General features: G+C 35.0%; 1 protein-coding gene across 1 annotated transcript in view; it reads left to right on the plus strand.

Moving 5' to 3' along the window:
* Positions 1–22798, plus strand: part of LOC308414969 (uncharacterized protein) — a gene marked incomplete at both ends in the record, with an annotated part of 347470 nt that overhangs the window by 228817 nt on the left and 95855 nt on the right. Inside the window, 4 exons of the mRNA XM_080910119.1 lie at positions 1881–1990; positions 2406–3796; positions 9308–9397; positions 19532–21924. Of these exons, the coding sequence (XP_080766245.1) occupies positions 1881–1990; positions 2406–3796; positions 9308–9397; positions 19532–21924 (3984 nt within the window). The remainder of the gene's footprint in view (positions 1–1880; positions 1991–2405; positions 3797–9307; positions 9398–19531; positions 21925–22798) is intronic.

Here is a 22798-nt window from a genome sequence, read left to right on the forward strand (position 1 = left end):
TCCTCTATTATAACTTTGAGACCTCATACTCTCTCTCCCTAGAATTTTTAGATTGGCTTTTTTTTTAAACTGTGGCATCACTTTAACTTCAGTCTTCTCTCCAGATTGAATTTCATTCTTAAGTCCCAGATTTTCTTATTTCTATGACGTTTATGTTTGTGTTTCCTTGAGCAGCACTTGTTGATTCTCTTTAAACTTTCTCTTCTTAATTTCACTGAAACATTTTTGTTTCTTCTTTTTATTAATTATTTCAATTATTTACATATCAAATGATGTTCCAGTTCCTGGTTACTGACTCCACCAACCCCCATCCCATGATATCTCACTCTCAGTTACCCTTCCACCAACCCCTGAATATTTTTGCATCAAACTTTAAGCATAATTGGTCTGAATTTCTCTTTCTTTATTGGGTCTTTATGTGGGTTAGGTATCAGTGTACCTGTGGCTTCATGTAATGAATAAGGTAGCATTTCTTCTATTTCTATTTTGTGGAACAGTTTGAGAAGTATTGATATTAGCTCTTTCCATTGTTTTTGTTGTTATTGAAGTTCAACCTTAGTCCATGGTGATCTGATAGAATGCATGAGATTATTCCAATCTTCCTGCATCTGTTGAGGCTTCTTTTTTTCCAATTACATGATCAGTTTTAGAGAAGGTTCTATGAGGTGCTGAGAAGGTATATTATTTTCTATTGGGATGAAATTTTCTGTAGTTATCTGTTAAATCCATTTGGTTCCTGACTTCCATTAGTTTTACAGTATCTCTATTTAGTTTCTGTTTAAATGATCTATGCAATGGTAAGGGTGGGGTGTTTAAGTCTCCCTCTATTATTATGTGAGTTTCAATGTGTGCTTTGAGCTTTAGCAATGTTTCCTTTACAAATGTGGGTGTCCTTTCATTTAGGGAATAGATGTTCAGAATTGAGATTTCATCTTAGTGGATTTTTTTATGAGTATGAAGTTTCCTTCCCCATATGTTTTGAATACTTTTGGTTGGAAGTCTATTTTATTGGATATTAGAATGACTACACCAGCTTGTTTCTTCAGACCATTTTCTTGGAAGATTTTTTCCAGCCCTATACTCTAAGGTAGTACCTCTCAGTGTTGCTTAAGTGTGTTTACTGTATACAGAAAAATGATGGATTTTTTTCATGTATACATTCTTAACAGAAGTCATTGTATTTTACCAAAACTATACTTAATGTTGGGGCAGGAGAAATGAACAGGTTTTGTTGACTTAATTCAATAATCTATTATCACCTTAAAATATTCAAGACAAGGATGTATAGTTAACACTTAAAGAAACTTGAATTAGGTACTGATAAACTGTCAAAAACTTGATATAAAATATTTCAATCTGTGTTTTTCTAGAAGCATCTGATCACTTGCATGTACTGCCTCTGTTTATGACAGTTCTCTAAATGTTTTTTTGTTATATTTCTCGAAGCACCTGACAGAATTAGCTTTTGTATGGAGGTTGCCTACTCAAATTTACACAACTAGCAGGGATTTTTTTTTTTCTAAATATTAACTCTTAAGTATCTAACAAAGAGAACCTGGTTATTCCCTTTTGAATCAAATGCTACTTACATGCAATCCAAAGACTGTGTTTCATAGAACTCTTTTTGTATTTAGGAGTGGAACATAATTTATAGGAAGATAGATGGTGAACAAGCATCCCATAATGTGTCTACCTTGTATACCCTTATGTTTAAATGATTAAATATTAATTCTATGGTCTTAGCTACAAATATTCTACAAAGCCTATTAAGCACAAGGTTTTAGATAACCAAGTTAATATCCTATCTAGTCCAAATGCTTAATTTGCTATGTTTTGTGTTTAATTAAAAACTATTACATTATTTTTTATTTGTTTTTCAGCCAGTTACTACAAATACTTTTTCATATGGACCTCCTGTACAATATCCATCTGTTCCAAATCAAAGAGTATCTGAGAGCTATTCATCTTCACAAAGAGTTGAGTTTCCAAGGTAAATCTCACTAATAAACAGGTCTACCTATGTACAATTTTTACCTAGATTTGAAAGTAAAAATATATCCACTTTCATTTTACACTACACTTTAAAATGATACTTGATCCATAAATCTTGATATATTGACTAAATATAGCCAAGAAAATCACAAACTAACAAGAACTTATTCTATTCAGGGAAATAATTCTAGGTACATTTGAAAATAGTTAATCTGAGGGAAAGATGCTAGTGGTTGTAAAATCAACACATTAACATTCTTATTTTTAAAAAATGCTTAGGATAGTCCTTGGTTTATATCATCAACAGAAGGACAATGTGCTTCATAGTATAGTCTAATGGAAGAATTCAAGAGACATAATGATACCAAGTGGTAAATATTTAAACATGTATTCATGTTTTTTCTTTCTTTAAGCGGTGAAGGAGCGTTTACACTGGAATGTGACAAAGGATACAAATCTGAACCGGAAATTCAAGATACAGAAGCATTTGAAACTTTAGGGGGTTCTTTTTATTATAAAACTCTCCAAGACCTAACAATAATTGAAAGTGATACTCCTCTTATGGACTCTGGTTCTGAAAAGTGTGTAATTGATTCTGACTCTGACAGAGGTGTTGTCTCAGATTTTGAGTTAGAAGAGCAATGTAAAGATTCTGCATCAGTAATGTGGGGACTGGACTCTGACTCAGAAAAGTCTCCAAGGGATTCAGACTTTAGAAAACACTCTTTAAAGGAAGAAACTTATCAGCTGGATTCAGGATCTCTTGAGGACTTGACTAAGACTGAGGAACACTTGTTGAGAATTGAACAATGCCAGATGGAATCTGGATCTCTGGAACATTGGATGCCCTCAGGCTCAGAAAAGTCCCTGGAAGATTATAACTCTGAAATATTCTCTGACTCTGACAATGAAAGGAAGAAAGAAGAAAAATTCCAAATGGCTTCAGCTTCTATACAACGTCTGATGGAATCTGAAGAAATAAAGATGGAGAATGAAAATTTGTGGATGATCCCTGATTCTGAGAGTTATTCAGTGGACTCCGACACCGAAAAGGGTAGGGCATCAATATCTAAAGTACATCTGACACAGGGTGATGAGACAGAAAAACTAAGAACTAAGAGATACATGATAGATTCTGATTCTGAATCAAGTGAGACAGACTCAGATTCAGTAAGATGTGAGCTGGCCTCAGCAGCTATGAAGTATTTCATGGATAAAAGTATCCAGAGCAGTGCTAGCAACTGGTTCCCAAAGGATTCGTGGTCTGAAAGTAGAAGAGTAAACTCAGACTCTGAAAGCCCTATGATGTCCTCTGATTCTATGAAATACATGAAGAAGGCTGAAACATGCAAGAGTACCTGCAATTTAGAAAGATTCAATGTGGCTCACAAGTCTGAGTCTCTACAGGACTGGTTAGATGCTAAAATAAAACAATTAGATTCTGATAATTCTGGATACTGGGATAGCTCTGGAAAATATCAGTTTAGGTCTATAGCACCTCAAGCGAGCTTTGAAAAATGTCAGGGTGACCTTCAAACATTTCAGAGTATCACTGAAAAAAATGAAGTAAGCTCCAGTTCTGGTAAACATCAGACAGAATTTGGAAACGGAAGAGATCAAAATGAACCCGAAAGTAAAAGACACCTCATAAAGACAGAGAATGTACTAGACAATGAGGGGTTTCAAATGGATAAAGAAAGAGAAAGACATCTTGTGGAGTCTGACCACCGTGATTCAGAAAATGAGACACACCTGCTAGAAGCACACCGGCTTGGTGCTCGTAGAAAGGAGAATCGTCCTCCAGGTGAGGTTAAATGTATGTGGTGCCTAAAAATATATTACATATTTTATTAATAACATAGCATTTCCCAAAATGCCCATAGCATTGATAGATTTGGTGCTGAAACCACTCAAGACAACCCATAAGTGTTTCAAAGACTAAATATCTCAATCCCAGATTTTTATTTCACTTTTAAAATAAGGAATATCATCTTCCTTTAGGTATTTTTTATCTCTTCATTTTAAAAAATGTAAAGTTAAAATGCTTATAGAAACAATATTTGTAGTGGCCTATGAAATTATGTTTAATTTAGCTCCCATCATTCTGGGACAGGTAAAAGGAGAATTTTGCTATTTACTTATTGTAAAAATATTTAAGTATAAAAGCCTAATTACATCAGCTTTCCTTTCTCATAAAGGTTTTCCTCAAGTTCCATAATTTTCAATGGATAGTTTTCATGTATCTATTAATCATTTTTATTTTATCATTATATATCACTATAATTCTTAATTCCCTAGAGCAATGGCTCTCATGCTATGGATTGTGAGCCTTTTTAGGGTCAAATGACATTTCGAAAAAGTCACATATCAAATATCCTGAATATCAGATATATTGACATTCATAACAGTATCAAAGTTACAGTTGTAAAATAGCAAGGAAAATAATTTTTATTATTCTGAGTCAGTACAACATGAGGAACAAAGTTACAGATATTAAGTAGCAGTAAAAGTAATTTTATGATTCTGAGTCACCACAACATAAGGAACTGTACTAAAGGGTCACAGCATTAGGAGGCCTGAGAACCATTGCCCTAGACAATTTAATTAACTCTTTAAAATAAATGTATATGCTTTAGATACAGGTACTATGTATGACTCTAAACATTTTCTATGTACTGATTAATATTGATTCAGCATTGCTAGTTAATTCTCATAGATTATATATATGCAAATTTATTAATTCCCCCAAATACTAGAAGGTAGGTCACTTTATTTTAGTTTGGAGAAACTGGGGCACAAATAAGTAACAAAAATAGCACAGTAAATAATAAGAGAGTGAACTCATACTTCAATGTTTAAGTTGTTGACCATGAAAATGCACTGTCAGTCAATTCCAAGAGTTATTTATGATTGAGAATCATGATGATAATAATTAATAATAAGTACAAGTTATTTGTCTGGTACTCTCAACTTAGGCTTATTTGAATATAGTGCCTTAATTTACATGCACAATTGTGGTAAGTGTCTTTTCACATTTTTATCCTCTGGATTTTCTAATTTATAAAAACAAATTTTAAAAATCTGAATGCTACCACATGCTTCTAATCCTAGTGGTGGTATGGCAGAGATGAAAATATTACTAAGGCTCAATGGCCAGCCAGTTAGCCTAGGTTAGTCAGAAAGCTCCAGTTCTCATTGAGAGGCTCTGTTTAAAAGAAAAGCGATAAAAATATTTTGAGGCAAAACACATGAACTCTATCAAGATGCATACACAAATGCATATTTATCTGCACATATATGTGCACCCATAGCTGTGATCAAGGACACATAAATGTACACAAAATAAACAGAAATGGTAATATAGTATGTATTTCTGTTCTATAAACATGGGGAAACAGTAACTCAAAATGGCATCTTTATTAAATTGTCACAAAGGTAATTATTTACCAAGCTAGATAGAGTACAAAAACTCCTAGTCTAGTATTTTCACAAATACATCTGTGAATTTAGGAAGCTTATAATTGAAGGTCTTAATTAGTGTTACTATTACTTTGACAAAATACCATTACTAAGGTAACTTGCAATAGAAATCATTTAATTTAAGCTTACTTAATATTTTCAGGTTGTGTGTCTATTATCATGATATAGGCAGGACAAGAGTTAGGCAGGCAAGCATGATGCTCAGTCACTAACTGAGAGCTTACATCTGATTCAAAGGTTTCTGGGTGAGAGGGAGAATGAAATCTGCCTGGCATGAGTTTTTGGAAGCTCAAAGCACACCCTAGAGATACATATTCTCCAAATAGGTCAAACCTACTTCAACAAGGCCTTACCTCATAATCCTTCTCAAACAGGTCCTCTTACTGGGGACCAAGCATTCAAACTTATGAGCCTCCAGGGGACATTGTCATTCAAATCAACACTGAGAAATATTATTTGCTCTGAAGCTGAGAAGTTAAGTATATTTTAACTTAGTTTGATACAAACAAAGAGAAAATATACTTGTCAAATTTCTTAATAATTAACTTAAAGCACATGTTGGCATATGTACAATCAGAAGATAGAAACACTTTTAAACTTTAAATTAAATTTTCCTAATGCTTGTTACTCACATTTATTATTTTTAATCACAAAAAGAGTTTTGTTTAATCATATTAACAGATTTTAAACTAAAAAATATTTTTACATTTAGGAAATGTGTTATTTTATAGTCTTTTTCTTCTCTAAACATAACTGTTTTTCAGTATGTTTTCTGCTTTCTTTCTATGTAAACAATTTACAAAGTCTCTAATAAAACTTTCAAGTCTTATGGTCTAGAAATTTAAGTAAATTTTAGAATTAAAAAATGTCCTTTGATTTTACAAATACCACACATGTTGCCACTATAATGCTTAATCACAATTTCTTACCTCTTTACTTAATTTGATAATAGTCTTTTAGGTTGACTTGGTTAAGATACCATGCACTCAAAAGTTCAAAAACTAGCCAAAAGACATTTTGGGGGTGGGGGGATATCTGGGATTCCTCACTCACATTTACCTGTGATATATTTAAAATATCAATTGATACTGAAAATGTGAATTTTCAACCTACAATTAAAATCGAAATTTTCTAAGTATAAGGAAAGAGTTCTTACTTGTATATCTTTAAAAAAAAAAGTCTCTTGATAAATTTGCTGACTTTGTGATATCTGATATTTCCCTTTAAATTAATAATTAAAGTATATTTATAATACAGATAAAAAACTGTTCTTGTGCTACACATCTATTAATTTCAAAATGATCAATAATTCTTAAAGGAGGCCTTTACCACATGTCGCTATTCTCATTACAACAGCAAGCAGGTGTAAGGAAAGAGTTTGCTTGTCTCCAGTACCTAAAACTAAAGTTACTTGCCTTCTCTGACTGTGCACAATAAATAGATTGTTATTGTTTTTTAGTTAACTAGTCTATTATTATGAACTTCCTGCAAAGTTTTTAGAGATGACTATGTTTTAATTGTTACCTAGTGTTATTCATGTCATAACAATTTAAATTTCATTTTAATATGGTTTTAGTACACTTTGTGAAATTTGGTAATAGGAGCACCATTGCAAATAAGTATATTTTGAAAAGGATGTTACATTATCAAACAAGATTTTTTAAAATTTCTTATTGGATATTCTCTATTTACATTTCAAATGTTATCCCTTTCCCTCCGTTTCCATCCTCATCCCCCTCAACTTGTTTCTATGAATGTGCTCTCTCTCCCAACTACTCTCTCCACCTCAGCACATTGGCATTCCCCTATACTGGGAAAATAAACCTTCACTGGACCAAAGTTTTCTTCTATTGATGGTAGACAATGCTATCCTCTGCTACATATGCAACTGGAACCATGGGTCACTCCATGTGTGCTCATTGTTTGGTGTTTTAATCCCTGGGATTTCTGGAGGGTTAGTTTGATTCATATTGCTGTTCTTCCCATGGGATTGCAAATCCTTTCAGCTCCTTCAGTCCTTTCTCTAGATCCTTCATTTGGAATCCTGTTAGCTGCTAGCATCCTCACCTGTATCTGTATGACTCAGGCAGAGCCTCCCAGGATGCATCCATATCTGACTCCTGCCAGTAAGCACTTTTTGGCATCAGCAATAGTGCTTGGGTTTGGTGACTGCATATGGGGTGGATCCTCAGGTGAGGCAGGCTCTGAATGATCTTTTCTTTAATACATGCCCCTCTATTTGTCCCTGTATTTCTTCCTGTGAGTGCTTTATTCTCCCTTCTAAAAAGAACTAAGGTATCCACATTCTGTCCTTTCTTCTTTTTGAGTTTCATAAGGTCTGTGAATTGTTGCTTGGTTTTTCATCGGTCTATGGGGCTACTATTGGCTTATCAGTGAGTGCATGTCATGTATGTTCTTTTTTGACTATGTTAGATCACTCAGGATGATTGCTTCTAGTTCCATTCATTTGCCTTGGAATTTCATGAAGTCATTTTTTTTCTAATAGCTGAGTAGTACCCAATTGTGTATATGTACTACAATTTCTGTATCTCATTTCCCTGTTGAAGGACATCTGGGTTCTTTCAAGTTTCTGGCTATTATAAATAAGGTTGCTATGAACATGGTGGAGCATGTGTCTTTTTTATGTGTTAGAGAATATTTTGGAGTATATGCCCAGGAATGGTATAGCTCAGTCTTCAGGTAGTACTATGTCCAATTTTCTGAGGACCATCTATTTGGAGATCTGTATGCTTCTTGTTTGTTCCTGGTCAAATCTTTCTTTAGATTGAGAAGGTTTCTTCTATGATTTTGTTGAAGCTTTTTAGTGGGCATTTCAGTTGGGAGTCTTCATCTTCGCTCTCTTCTACACCTATTATCCTTAGGGTTGGTCTTCTCATTGTTTCCTAGATTTCCTGGATGTTTTGGGTTAGGAGCTTTTTTATGTTTGCATTCTCTCTGCCTGATGTCTTAATGTTTTCTATGTTATTTCTGCCCCTGAGATCGTCTCTTCCATCTCTTGTATTCTGTTAATGATGCTTGCATCTATCACTCCTAATCTCTTTCCTAGTTTTTCTATCTCCAGGGTTTTCTCCTTTTGTGATTTCTTTATTGTTTCTATTTCCATCAACGCCTTCTCCTGTGTGTTGTGTCTACTTGTAGCTCTTTAAGTGATTTTGTTTCTTCTTTACATGTTCTTTTCTTATTTACGCGTTCTCCTGTAATTCTTTAAGTGAGTTATTCATAAGCTTCTTGAGGACCTCCACCATCATCATGGAGTATGATTTTAAGTCCAAATCTTGTTCATTTTGTGTGTTAGGTTATCCACTATTTGCTGTGGTGGGAGAACTGGGTTATGATGCTGCCATGTTGTCTTGGTTTCCATTTATTAGGTTCTTGTGCTTGCCTCTTGCCATCTTGTTGTCTTTGAATCTAGTGGATATTGATGCCTCTATGCAGAGCTTATTTTTACTGTGGGTCTGTGGGCCCATGTGCTCAGGAGGGAGATTGCTCCTGGGTGTTCAACTCTCTGTGGGTAGGCTGTGAGTTCCAATGGCTGTTGGCCAGCTCTGGCTTTGGGCTGGAACTGTCTGTTCCCAGCCAGCACAGTGCTACCTGTACCTTGAGAATTCCTGGTAGTATCTCCTCAATAGTTAGTGAAGAGGAAGTATCGACTCAACAATGGGCTCAGGAGGGAGAAACCTCCTACAGCTCCTCTGAGTGCTCAGCAGTGACCAATCAAGATTTTTATTGTGGAATTATACAGTAATCATTCTTTTGCAGAATATTATTTTAGTAGTAATTCAAAAGTAACTGAGTCTATTTAATATGATTCTAGGATTTTGGAGGCCCATTATTCTGCATCCTAAGTTTGCACAGGAAAAGAAAACAGAACAGCAAAAATCTGTGCAGCAAAAAGATAACAAAGGTGAGTATATTCAGTAGGAATTGTCTACAAATTTAACTGTTATTTATTAATATTTGAGAAAATTAATTTATAATCAGAAGTGTAAGAGTTATTAAAGATAATGTCTGAATACAGTGACGCTGTAGAAAGATTCACTTGACCTAATACAGAGTGATACTTAAGGTTATAGTTTACTAACAGAAAAATCACAAGAAAAGTCATATATATATATATCCCAAAAGATGTTTTGATTACATGTGTGGTGTTTACCTTTAATAATAGATTCCCAATGCCTCTAACATCTTTCTGAATGGATCTGATATAATTAACCCAGATATGAAACTCAGTATTTTAGTATATTCACAAATATGTGCAATTATTAACTCAGTGTAATTAGAATACTTTTAGCAATACAGTGACAATTCTGAAATTATTACCTATATATTTTCCCCTACATCAACTTTCACTTAAGAAAATGGATCTAGTTTTTCAGTTTCTCTATTTTACTTATTTCATAGTAATAGAATCATATAAAGAAAATTAATTTGTGACTGCATTCAATTAGTATAATGGCTTCAAGATTGCTCTGTGTTATAATGTACATCATACATTTTATGATTGAATGCCATTCATTATTAGACATTACTACATTTTATGTATAAACATATCAATTACATTCATTCAAATTTAGAAATAATAAGACTACTTTTAATAATTTTATTGGTTATTTTATATATTTGGATTTCAGTTGTTATCCCCCTTCAGGGTTTTCACTTCACAAACCCAATATTCCCTCCTATTTAGTTCCTGCCTCTATAAGGGAGCTACACACACAAACACACACACACACGCACACACACACACACACACACACATACGCACACATACACACATGCCTCACTGCTCGAGAATTCCCCTACATTTGGGCATCAAGTCTCCACAGGACTAAGGGCCTCCCTGGTTATTGATGCCAAATATTTTCAAATTCATATTGGTATTTAACATATTCATAACATTTAACATAGTCATAGTTTTGACTTAGTTAACATTTTTCTTTTTAAAAGTATACATTTTCAATGTTTATTGCTTTAAACTCACTATACTTACAAATACATTATGCTACCAAACACTCAAGGGAATTAAGCTTTTGTTTTTCTTAATATCCTGCCTCCCTGCCCTGGAATTCCCCTACACTGGGACATCTAGCCTTCCTAGGACCAAGGGCCTCTTCTCAAATTAATGCCAAACAAGGCCACCCTCTGTTACATATGCAGCTGGAGCCAATGGTCCCTCGATATATACTCTTTGGTTGGTGGTTTAGTTCCTGGGAGCTCTGGAGGATCTGGTTGGTTTATACTGTTGTTCTCACTATGGGGATAGAAACCCATTCAGCTTCTTTAGTTCTTCACCTGATCCTCCACTAGAGTCCTTGTGCTCAATCCAATAGTTGGCTGTAAGCATCTGCATCTCTATTGGTAAGGTTCTGGCAGAGCCTCTCATGGGACAGACATACCAGGCTCCTGTGACCAAGCACTTTTTGGCATCAGCAATAGTGTCTGGATTTGATGGCTACAGATGAAATGGATCCCGAGGTGGGGTTGTCTCTGGATGGCCTTTCCTTCAGTCTCTGCTCCACTCTTTGTCCTTCTATTTCCTTTAGACAGGAGAAATTTTGGGTTAAAATTTTGAAGATGGGTTAGTGGCCCCATCCCTCAAGCAAGGGCCATGTCTAACCTCTGGCTATGATCTCTACAGGTTCTCTCTCCCCTCTTTTGGCTATTTTACTAATGTCATCCCCATTGTGTCTGGGGAACCTCTTGCTTTCCTGGGACCTGGGACGTTCTAGTGGCTACCTGTGGTTTCCCATCTGCTACTACTACACACCCACTTTTTATTTCCTGACCTTCAGATATCTCCCCCATCACCCCCCACACATCCTGCCCCTCTTTTCCTGCCCTGTACCATCCTGACTCCCTGCACCTCCCATAATTATTATGTTCTCCCTTTTAAGTAGGACTGAAGCATCCACAATTTGTTTTTTCCTTGAACTTCATGCAGTCTATGAGTTATTTCATGGGTATTCTGAGCTTTTTGCCTAATATCCACTTATCAATGAGTGCATTCCATGTGTGTTCTTTTATCACTGGGTTACCTTACTCAGGATGATATTTTCTAGTTTCATCCATGTGCCTGAGAATTTCACAAAGGCATTGCTTAATAGCTGAGTAGTGCTCCATTGTGTAAAATACCACATATTCTGTATGCATTCTTCTGTTGAAAGACATTTGGTCTTTGCCAGCTTCTGGCTATTATAAAGATGGCTGCTATGAACATAGTGGAACATGTGTCCTTGTTATGTGTTGGAGCATCTTTTGAGTATATGTGTAGGAGTGGAATAGCTGGGTCCTGAGGTAGTGCTATATCCATTTTTTTCTGAGGAACTGCTAGACTGATTTCCAGAGTGGTTATACCAGCTTACAACCCAATAGTGGAGGAGTGTTTCTCTTTCTCCACATGCTTGTAAGCATATGCCATCGCCTGATTATTGACCTTTGCCTTTCTGACTGGTGTGAGGTGAAATCTCAGGGTCATTGTGAATGAATTTTCCTCTTGACTAAGGATGTTAAACATTTCTTCAAGTGCCTTTCACCCATTTGTGATTCCTAAGGTGAGAATTCTTTGTTTAGCTCTGTACCTTATGTTTTTAGTAAGGTTGTTTGGTTCTCTGGAGTCTAACTTCTTGGGTTCTTTTTATATTGGATATTCCCCTCTATCAGATGTAGGATTGGAAAAGATATTTTCTTATTCTGCAGGTTGTTGTTTTGTTCTGCTGACAGTGTCCTTTGCCATGCAGAATATTTTCAACTTCAGGAGATCTCATTTATTCATAGTTAATCTTAGAACTGCAGCCATTGGTGGTCTCTTCAGGAAATTTTCTCCTATGCTAATGTGTCCCAGACTCTTCTCCACATTCTCTTCTATTAGTCTCTGGTATTATGTATATATGGTTTTATGTGGAGGTCCTTTGTCCAGCTGGACTTGAGCTTTATACAGGAAGATATGAATGGATCAATTTGCATTTTCTACAGGCCTACTACCACCAGAACCAGCATCATTTCTTAAATGTGCTTTTTTCCCCACTGAATGCTTTTAGCTTAGTTCTCAAAGATGAAGTAAACATAGGTGTGCGGATTTGATCCTGTGCCTTCAAGTATATTTTATTGATCTACCACTCTATGTACAAATACCATTTTGTTTTTATAATTATTGCTCTCTAGTTTAGCTGAAGGTAAGGGATTGTCATTCTCCAGACATTCTATTATTGTTGAGAATAGTTTTAGCTATGGGGTTTTTATTTTATTCCATATGAATTTGAGAATATCTCTTTCTAACTCTGAATGATTGAGTTGGAATTTTATGGGGTTTACATTGAATCTGTAGATTGCTTTTGGTAAGTTGGCCATTTATACTATATTAATCCTGGCTATTCCTGAGCATGAGGGATCTTTCCATCTTCGGAGTTCTTTGAATTCTTTCTTCAGAGACTTGAAGTTCTTGTCATACAGATCTGTCACTTGCTTGGATAGAGTCAGGGCAAAGTATTTTGTATTGCTTGTGACTGTTGCGAAGGGTGTTGTTTTCCAGCCCATTTATCCTTTGAGTAGAAAAAAAAAGCTACTGATTTGTTTGGGTTAATTTTATATCCACCCACTTTGCTGAAGTTGCTTATCAGCTGTCATAGCTCTCTGGTTGTGTTTTTGGTGTCACATGAGTATAATATCATAGCATCAGCAAATAGCTATATCTTGACTTCCCCCTTCTTATTTATATCATTTGATCTACTTTTGCTGTCTAATTGTTTTAGCTAGAACTTTGAGTACTATACTAAATAGATAGGGAGATGAATAGACATGAAGAAAGTGTGAAGCTTTGTCTGGCCCTTTATTTTAGTGAGATTGCTTCAAGTTTCTCTCAATTTAATTTGATGTTGGCTATTAATTTGTTGTATATTGCTTTTATTATATTTAAGTATGGGTCTTGAATTCCCGATCTTTCCAAGACTTTTAATTTGAAGGGTGTTGTATTTTCTCAAAGGCTTTATCAGCATCTAGTGAGATGATCATATAATTTTTCTTTCAGTTTATTTATATCATGGATTATGTTGATAGATTTCCATATATTGAACCATCCTGAATTTCTGAAATGAATCCTACTTGATCATGTTGAATGGTAGTTTTGACTTGTTCTTGGATTCAGTTTGCAAGAATTTTATGAAGTACTTTTGCATCAGTATTCATAAATAAAAATGGACAGAGATCCTCTTTGTTGGTTCTTTTGTGGCTTAAAAAAAAACAGAGTAATTGTATTTTCAAAGAACGAATTAAATATGGTTCCTTCTGTGTATAGTGTGTGGAATAGTTTGAAGAGTACTAGCATAAGCTCTTCTTTGAAGGTCTGATAGAATTATGCTCTAATACCATTTGGTCCTGAGCTTTTTTGGTTGAGAGACTTTTGATGACAGATTCTATTTCGTTAGGGGTATAGACTACTTAGATTGTTTATCTGATCCTGATTTAACTTTGGTACCTGGTATCTGCCTTGAAAATCATCCATTTAATATAGACTTTTGTTGAGTATAGGCTTTTGTAGTAGGATCTGGTGATTTTTTTTAAACTTTATTTTAAAAAACAAAGATAAATGAAAAAAATAAACATTTTTGCATAAATGTATACAAATACAATTGTGTCAGTGTTTGGCTTTTCCTTTTCTTTTTTTTTTAAGGTTTGATACTCTGCATTAAGGTCTTACTAGTTACAATGAGCAAAAAGTACATGTAAAACAGGGTGCTACCCAGAATTAGTCAATGTTTTCTTGGTGTGTAAGGATTGAACATGACTTTTTGTTTGGTTTTCTTTTCTTTTCTTTTCTTTTTTTCTTGAACTTCACACAGTCTGTGACTTGTTTTTGGGGAAGTCCGAGCCTCTGGGGTTAGCATCCCACTATCAGTGACTGCATATTATATCTGTTCTTTTGTGACGGGGTTATCTCACTCAGGATGGTATTCTCTAGATGCAACCATTTTCTTAAGAATTTGGTTAAGTCAAGTCATTGTTTCTGATGACTGAGTAGTACTCCATTGTGTAAATGTACCACAATTTTTGTATCCATTCATCTACTGAAGGACATCTGGGTTCTTTCCAGCTTCTGGCTATTACAAATAGAGCTGCTATGAATATTGTGGTGCATGTATCTTTGTTGTATATTGGAGTGTCTCTGGGGTATATGCCCAGAACTGGAATAGCTGGATCTTCAGGTAATGCTAAGTCCAATTTTCTGAGTAATCGCCAGACTGATTTCCAGAGTGGTTGTATCAGTTTACAACCCCATCAACAGTGGAGAAGTGTTCCTCTTTCTCCGCAACCTTGCCAGCATCTGCTGTCATCTGAGTTTTTGATCTTAGCCAATCTCTTTTATTTCTGATTTTGTTAATTTGGATGCTCTCTTTTTCTTTTATTTAGTCTGGGTAAAGGATTATCAATCTTGTTAATTTTCTCAAAGTACCAGCTTTTGGTTTTGTTGATTATTTGAATGGTTCTTTTTGTTTCTGTTTGGTCAATTTCTGTTCTGAGTTTGATTATTTCTTGCCTTCTACTCCTCTTGGGTATATCTACTTTTTTTTCTAGAGTTTTCAACTGTGCTACCAAGTTGCTAGTGTATGCTTTCTCCAGTTTCTTATTGGAGGCACTCAAAGCTATGAGTTTTCTTCTTAGTACTGCTTTCATTGCATCCCATAGGTTTAGATATGTTGTGCTTTCATTTTCATTAAATTCTACAAAATTTTTAATTTCTTTCTTTATTTCTTCTTTGCCCATGCTATGGTTGAGTAGAGCATTGTTCAGGTTCCATGTGTATATGGGATATTTTTGTTATTGTTGTTGTTATTAAAGACCAGCCTTAGTCCATTTTGATCTGATAAGATACATGGGAGTATTTCAATCCTCATATATTTTGAGTCTTGTTTTGTGAAGGACTATATGTTCAATTTTGGAGAAGGTGCTGTAACGTGTTGAGAAGAAGGTGTATTTTTTTTTTTTTTTAGGGTCAAATGTTCTTTAGATGTCTGTTAATTCCAATTGATTCATAACCTTTGTTGTTTCACTGTGTCCTTGTTCAGTTTCTGTTTTCTTAATCTGTCCATTGATGAGAGTGGGGTATTGAAGTCTCCTACTATTATGGTTTGTGGTGCAATGTATGCTTTAAGCTTTAGTAGGATTTCTTTTATGAATGTTGGTGCTCTTGTATTTAGACCATATATGTTAAGGATTGAGAATTCATCCTGATAAATTTTCCCTGTAATGAGGAAAAAGTGTTCTTCCTTATTCTTTTTATACCTTTTGGCTAAAAATCTACTTTATTAGATATTAAAATGGCTATACCAGCTTGTTTCTTGGGGCCATTTGTTTGAACAGTTCTTTTTCAGCCTTTTACTCTGAGATAATTTCTGTCTTTGTCTCTGATATGAATTTCTTTTATGCAGCAAAATACTGGCTTCTGTTATTTATCCACTCTGATAGTCTATGTCTCTTTATTGGGGAATTGAGTCCATTTATGTTAACAAATATTAAGGAATAGTGGTTTCTATTTTCTGCTATTTTTGCTTTTAGAGGTAGAATTATGTCTATGTGTCTTTCTTTTTTTTTAAACGACTTTATTTTGCAAAACAAAGATAAATGTACAGATTTTAAACATTTTTTGCTTAAAATTATACATTTTTGTCAGAACTGTTTTTTCAGACATTAAAATAAATTTTACATAAAACCATGTTAATATGTTTTTTAGTCAGTACTTGATTTTTTTCAAGGGCTTGACAGTATGCATTGAAAACCTACTAGTTGCAATAAGCGTAAAGTACATGCAAAACAAAACACAACATGGAAATAGTCAAAGTTTTCTTGTTTTGTGAATATATGTATATTTTTTGTTTTCTTTATTTCTTGGACTTCATACAGTCTAAGAGTTGTTTCTGGGGGAGTGCAAGCCTCTGGGGTTAGCATCCCACTATCAGTGACTGCATATTATGTCTGTTCTTTTGTGACTGGGTTATCTCACTCAGGATGATCTTCTCTAGATGCAGCCATTTTCTTAAGAATTTGGTTAAGTCATTGTTTCTGGTGGCTGAGTAGTATTCCATTGTGTATATGTACCACAATTTTTGTATCCATTCGTCTTCTGAAGGACATCTGGGTTTCTTCCAGCTTCTGGTATTATAAATAGAGCCGCTATGAACATTGTGGTGCATATATCCTTGTTGTGTATTAAAGTGTCTCTGGGGTATATGCCCAGAAGTGGAATAGCTGGATCTTCAGGTAGTACTATATCCAATTTTCTGAGGTATCGCCAGACAGATTTCCAGAGTGGTTGTATTAGCTTGCAACCCCACCATCAGTGGAGAAGTGTTCCTCTTTCTCCGCAGCTTGAGCCATTGGTGTTTTCTTCAGGAAATTTTCTCCTGTGCCTATGTGTTCTAAGGCTTTCCCTACTTTCTCATCTAATAGTTCCAGTGTATCTGGTTTAATGTGGAGATCTTTAATCCACTTACACTTGAGCTTTGTACAAGGAGATAAGAACGGGTCTATTTTCATTCTTTTGCATGCTGAGTGCCAGTTGGACCAGCACCATTTGTTGAATAGGCTGTCCTTTTTCCATTGAATGTTTACTGCTCCTTTGTCAAAAATCAGGTGACCATATACATGAGGGCTCATTTCTGGATCTTCTATTCTATTCCATTGATCCACTTGCCTATTTCTGTACCAGTACCATGCAGTTTTCAGCACAATTGCCTTGTAATATAGCTTGAGGTCAGGGATAGTGATTCCCGCAGATGTTTTTTGTTGTTGAGGATGGATTTCGCTATTCTAGGTTTTTTGTTATTCCAAATGAAATTGCACATTGATCTTTCCAATTCCATGAAGAACTGGGTTGGAATTTTGATGGGAATTGCATTGAATCTGTAGATTGCTTTAGGTAGGATGGCCATTTTTAAGATGTTGATCTTTCCAATCCATGAGCATGGGAGATCTTTCCATTTTCTGAGATCCTCCTCAATTTCTTTTATTAGAGGTTTGAAGTTCTTGTCATACAGGTCCTTCACTTCCTTAGTTAGAGTCACACCAAGGTATTTCATAGTTTTTGTAACGATTGTGAAGGGTACCTTTTTCCTAATTTCTTTCTCCACATATTTGCTCTTTGAGTATAGGAAGGCTACTGATTTGTTTGAGTTAATTTTGTATCCGGCCACTTTGCTGAACTTGTTTATCAGCTGTAGGAGTTCTCTGGTGGAATTTTTGGGGTCACTCAAGTACACTATCATGTCATCGGCAAAGAGTGATGTTTTTATCTCTTCCTTTCCGATTTGTATCCCCTTGATCTCCTTTTGCTGTCTAATTGCTCCAGCCAGGACTTCCAGTACTATGTTGAATAGGTAGGGAGAGAGTGGGCAGCCTGTCGAGTCCCTGATTTTAGTGGGATTGCTTCAAGTTTCTCGCCATTAAGTTTGATGTTGGCTGTTGGTTTGCTGTATATTGCTTTTATTATGTTTAAATATGGGCCTTGGATTCCTGTTCTTTCCAGGAGTTTTAACATGAAGGGGTATTGGATTTTGTCGAATGCTTTCTCAGCGTCTAGTGAGATAACCATTTGATTTTGGTCTTTAAGTTTGTTTATATGGTGGATTACATTGATGGATTTCCTTATGTTAAACCATCCCTGCATCCCAGGGATGAAGCCTACTTGGTCATCTATGTGTCTTTCTTCCTTTGGATTTCTTCCTTAGTTACTTTCTTGCTTTTTCTAGAATGTAGCTTCCCTCCTTCTGTTGGGTTTTACATCTATTATTCTTTGTAGGGCTGGATTTCTGATCAAGTATTGTGTAAATTAATTTTGTCTTAGAATATCATAGTCTCTCCATCTATGGTGATTGAGAGTTTGGCTGGGTATTGTAGCCTGGGTTGACATTTATGTTCTCTTAGGGTCTGTATGATGTCTGTCCAGGATTTTCTATCTTGCATAGTTTCTGTTGAGAAATCAGGGTGTAATTCTGATTCGTCTGCCTTTTTATGTTACATGACCTTTTTCCCTTACTGCTTTCAGTATTCTTTCTTTGTTTTGAACACTTGGGGTTTTGATTATTATGAGTCTGGAAGAATTTTTCTGGTCCAATCTATTTGGAGTTCTGTATGCTTCTTTTATCCTCGTGGTCTTCTCATTCTTAAGGGTCTGGAAGTTTTCTTCCATGATTTTTTGAAGATATTTACTGTGTCTCTTATTTCATATTCTTTTTTTGTCTGCAAATTGATTGGATTCCCAGGTGGGGCAGTCTCTGGATGTCTTTTCCTTCAATATCTGCTCTACTCTTTGTTCCTCTATTTCCTTTAGACAGGAGCAATGGCCCCATCCCTCAAATATGGGTCATGTCTATCAACTGGAGGTGATTTCTTCAGGTTCTCTCTCCATGCTGTTGGGCATTTTGGTTAAGGTCATCTCCATTAGGTCCTGGGAGCCTCTCCCATCTTTGGAACTTTCTAGCTTTTTCCCAAAGTCGTTACCAGTCCCCCATTGCTACATATTAATATTCATTCTCCTGCTCTCTGGACTTCTGTCCTGTGTTTTCCCATACCTGATCCATCTCATATTGCCTCTCCTCTTTTCACCCAGGTTCTTCCCTCTCTCTGCCTCCTGTGATTATCAAGTTCCCCTTCTAAGTGAGATTGAAGGCCTTCCTTCTTATCAGGATTTATACAGTCTGTGAATTGTATCCTGGATTTGAAAACTCATTGTTTTATATTTTTCACATTTTTCTATTAATTCTTATATAATGATATCTTTTGTAAAGAGTAAGCTCTATCAACCCAAAATAATGAGTATGTGAAATAAATGACCATGTTTCATTTATATTTTGAAAAGGTGAAAATGACATTTAATTAAGCAAAAAATTTAGGGTCATTGCTTTCACTTTGAAAAATAAAATAAAATTTACCATAATAGTTTGAAGGAAGTTACATTTTGTTTGCATAGATTTCTATTGTATTATGAACATTAAAGTTAGATTCATTATACTTTACCTACTTTTGCTCATACTATTTTCTTCTCTCTTAGTTTCTAGAATTCAGCAAACAAGATACATGAGTGAAGACAAAAATGTGAGATTCAAAGAGGCATCTTCAAGTCTCAGTGACAAGCAACTTTCACAAGAAGCGTTAAAGAAAAAGCACAGCTATACCTTTTCTCCGGACTCTCACACATTTACAGATGAAAAGCATCATAGTAAAACTAGATGTAAAGTATCTGCCTATAAGCGCCATTGCAAGGAGTATAGATATGCCCATAGTTGTGAGAGTTTGAAGGATCAAATCAGTCCCATTCCTTTAAGTTGCACCTCTAATGTATCATCATTTGTTGGCAGTCCAACTTCTAAAAGTCCTAAGTCTGTCACAAGAAAGAAGACTCGAAGAAGAATTACATATTCTGTGGATGAGGAAACTCAAAAATGTACTAGATGTTTTATGGAAATCAGTAACTCTTCGTTTCATAAATGCACCACAAATTCTGATGATTCTGACTCTGACACTTCACTACATGGCCAGATTTCTTCATATTCTAAATATTCTCTGCATTCTAAAACTATTCGACACTTCAAGACATCTCGAAATCGCCCTTTATCTCAATCCCTGGATACTCAGCATCCTGTGGTCAGCAGCTGCTCTCTGCATAGAGAAGATTCTAAATATTCTGTAGATCCCACCTCTTACTTACATTGTGAAAGTTGTTCAGCTCTCCAAAACCTTGGGGGTTCTTCTGTTACACAACCTATTTCTAAGAACACTAAGAAAATTATTGGCCAACATAGTACCCATGGCCACATGTCAGCACCTGTGAGATTGTCTCAAAGTGAGAGCAAGTTCAAACTTACTGTCCAACCTCAAAATAATGATGCTTCTGATGACAGTGATATTGCATTCATCAGTGCTAAAAATATCAAAGCTGAGGCTAATGTTGAAGATAAAAATTATAAAGATGAGACAGACCATGAAGATGAGACAAATACTGAAGATGAAACAGATGGTGATGATGAAACAGACACTGAAGATGAAGATGATACCAAAGATAAGAAAGACCCTAAAGACAAATCTGACCCTGATGGCAATGGTCCCAAAGATAGCAACTCTGAAAATAATCCTGATAGAAACAATGGGTCTCATTCTAGTGGTTCTTCTGGACCTATGGGTGGACCTGATTCCAATAATGATGGTGACTCTAAAAGTGTAACTGATTACAAGAATGAATCGGAGCCTACTGTTGATAGTGCCACTAACAGTGATGTTAATTTGCAGTATAACACTGATAAGATATGTACCAACAATTTCGACAGTGCTTCAGATCTGACAGAATATTCCAATCACCACAATAATACTGACCTCAAGAGTAGCATAAACCCAGCCTCTGTAAACAAAACTAGAACAGTACTGGACTACATTTCTGGTTCCAATAATAAGGACACTGGCCCTAGAAATACTATCATGCAAGGAAGTATTGACTATGTTAAGAATATTAGATTACTTTCTAACAGTCATCAAAATAATGTCATTAAAAATGAGAGTGTCCCAAACAGTAATCTCAGCCCTCCAAACAGCTATGGGCTCCCGAAATACCTTGACTCTAACTCTAATATCAAACCCAGTAATGCTACTAACAGTATTGCTAACCCTAACTATGGCACCAAGCCCACAAGCACTGATATTTACAGATATACAGCAGTCCTAAACTATTATTTAGATGTTAATGATGTCACAGGGTTTATATATGAAGTAAGGTCAAGTTTTGCAGTCAACTCAAACTATTTTGACAGGAAGAAGTATGCTGCTAGACCCAGCTTTGCTCTTAGCACTATCAATGCAATTGATACTAGTAATGTTACCAACTGCCCTGGTGCTATTAGCTCTCTGTTTACTGTCGATAAGAACTATGCCACAGACACTAAACATTTCCCTAGATTTAGTCATTTCAGGAGTTTCAATGTTATCATCAACCCAATCAGCAGTAATATCAGTCTACCTGCCACTGAATCAGAAATAAATTCCATAATATCTGTTCTTAAAATCATTTATGGAAATATCTCAAATTTTGTTGCTGGCACAAACTATCCTCATTTTTTGATAACTTCAGAATTTTATGAACCTCTTGAACTTGGTAGAGCTTATAAAATTTTTGAAAACCAAAATATTGGTGCTCCATTCCATGACTCTGCTGGATACATGGACTCTGAGTATGCTACTGGGTCTATGGCTGCCCTTGATGCCAAAGAATCTGGCTTTTTAAAAGATTTTCCTAGGATCCAGAATACAATTGGCATCAAGGATTCTTCTTCCCCTTTCAAGGTTCATTCCAATCAAAATATTACACCCCCTAGTTGCAGTGTTATAGTGGAAGCTGAACTGCCAAATATTGTGAAGTTTGCTATATCATCAGGTGCTGTGAATCAATTATTTAAGGTAAGTTTACTTAAATATACTTTTCAAATTCATTCTCCATTATTTGTAATATTGAACATAGTTTGAAATTATTTTATTTATTTGGATAAGTAAACTAGGTAATAAAGAACATAAATAATCCATTATTATTTGACACCTCAATGCCAGGAATATAATTTTGAATAGGAAAAAATCTGTCTTTTTTAATTTCGTGAATAGAAAAAAAAGCATTGACTATGTTTTAATAGACATTTGTACTTTTTCTTAACAATGTTTGAACAGTCGTAAATATAAACATAGTCACACGAAAGCTAATAAATATTTTACCCATGTACCCCCAACATGTACCCTTGATTTTGTTACGTTCCTCTTCAGTGATAGAGGAAATATGAAGGGAGTGATGAGGAAAAGAAACAGAAGAAAGTAACACAAAAGAGAATGATCTGAATTCATCTTAAGTATTGTGAATGAAAACATTTAACCAAAATCAACTTTGAAAACACTCATGTTTTAAAATGGGCATCTGAAGTAGCTATGACATTCTAAACTGAATTATTTTAAAATAAATAGTGTTTGAGTTATTTTGATGACATATCAGAAAGCAAAATACCCACCAGTAGATTTTCAACTTTTAATTTAAAACATGTTTAATTTATTTTTCTTTATAATGAGTAAATCTATATTTTTATCAAATATTTTCTCTAGTAGTCTGAATTTCTACACAAATTAAGATTCCTATGACTTTTAGAAACCTAATTTTGACCATTGTGAAATACTGTTGTTATATTTTACAAAACTACAAAAATGCTGTCAATTGGCATAATTAAATTTATATACATTAAATTTTAGGGCTTTTATACATTAGTCAAGGTAAATAAACTTAAATTTTATTTTA

The sequence above is a fragment of the Micromys minutus genome, assembly GCF_963924665.1.
Source record: "Micromys minutus genome assembly, chromosome: X".
Lineage (NCBI taxonomy): Eukaryota > Metazoa > Chordata > Mammalia > Rodentia > Muridae > Micromys > Micromys minutus.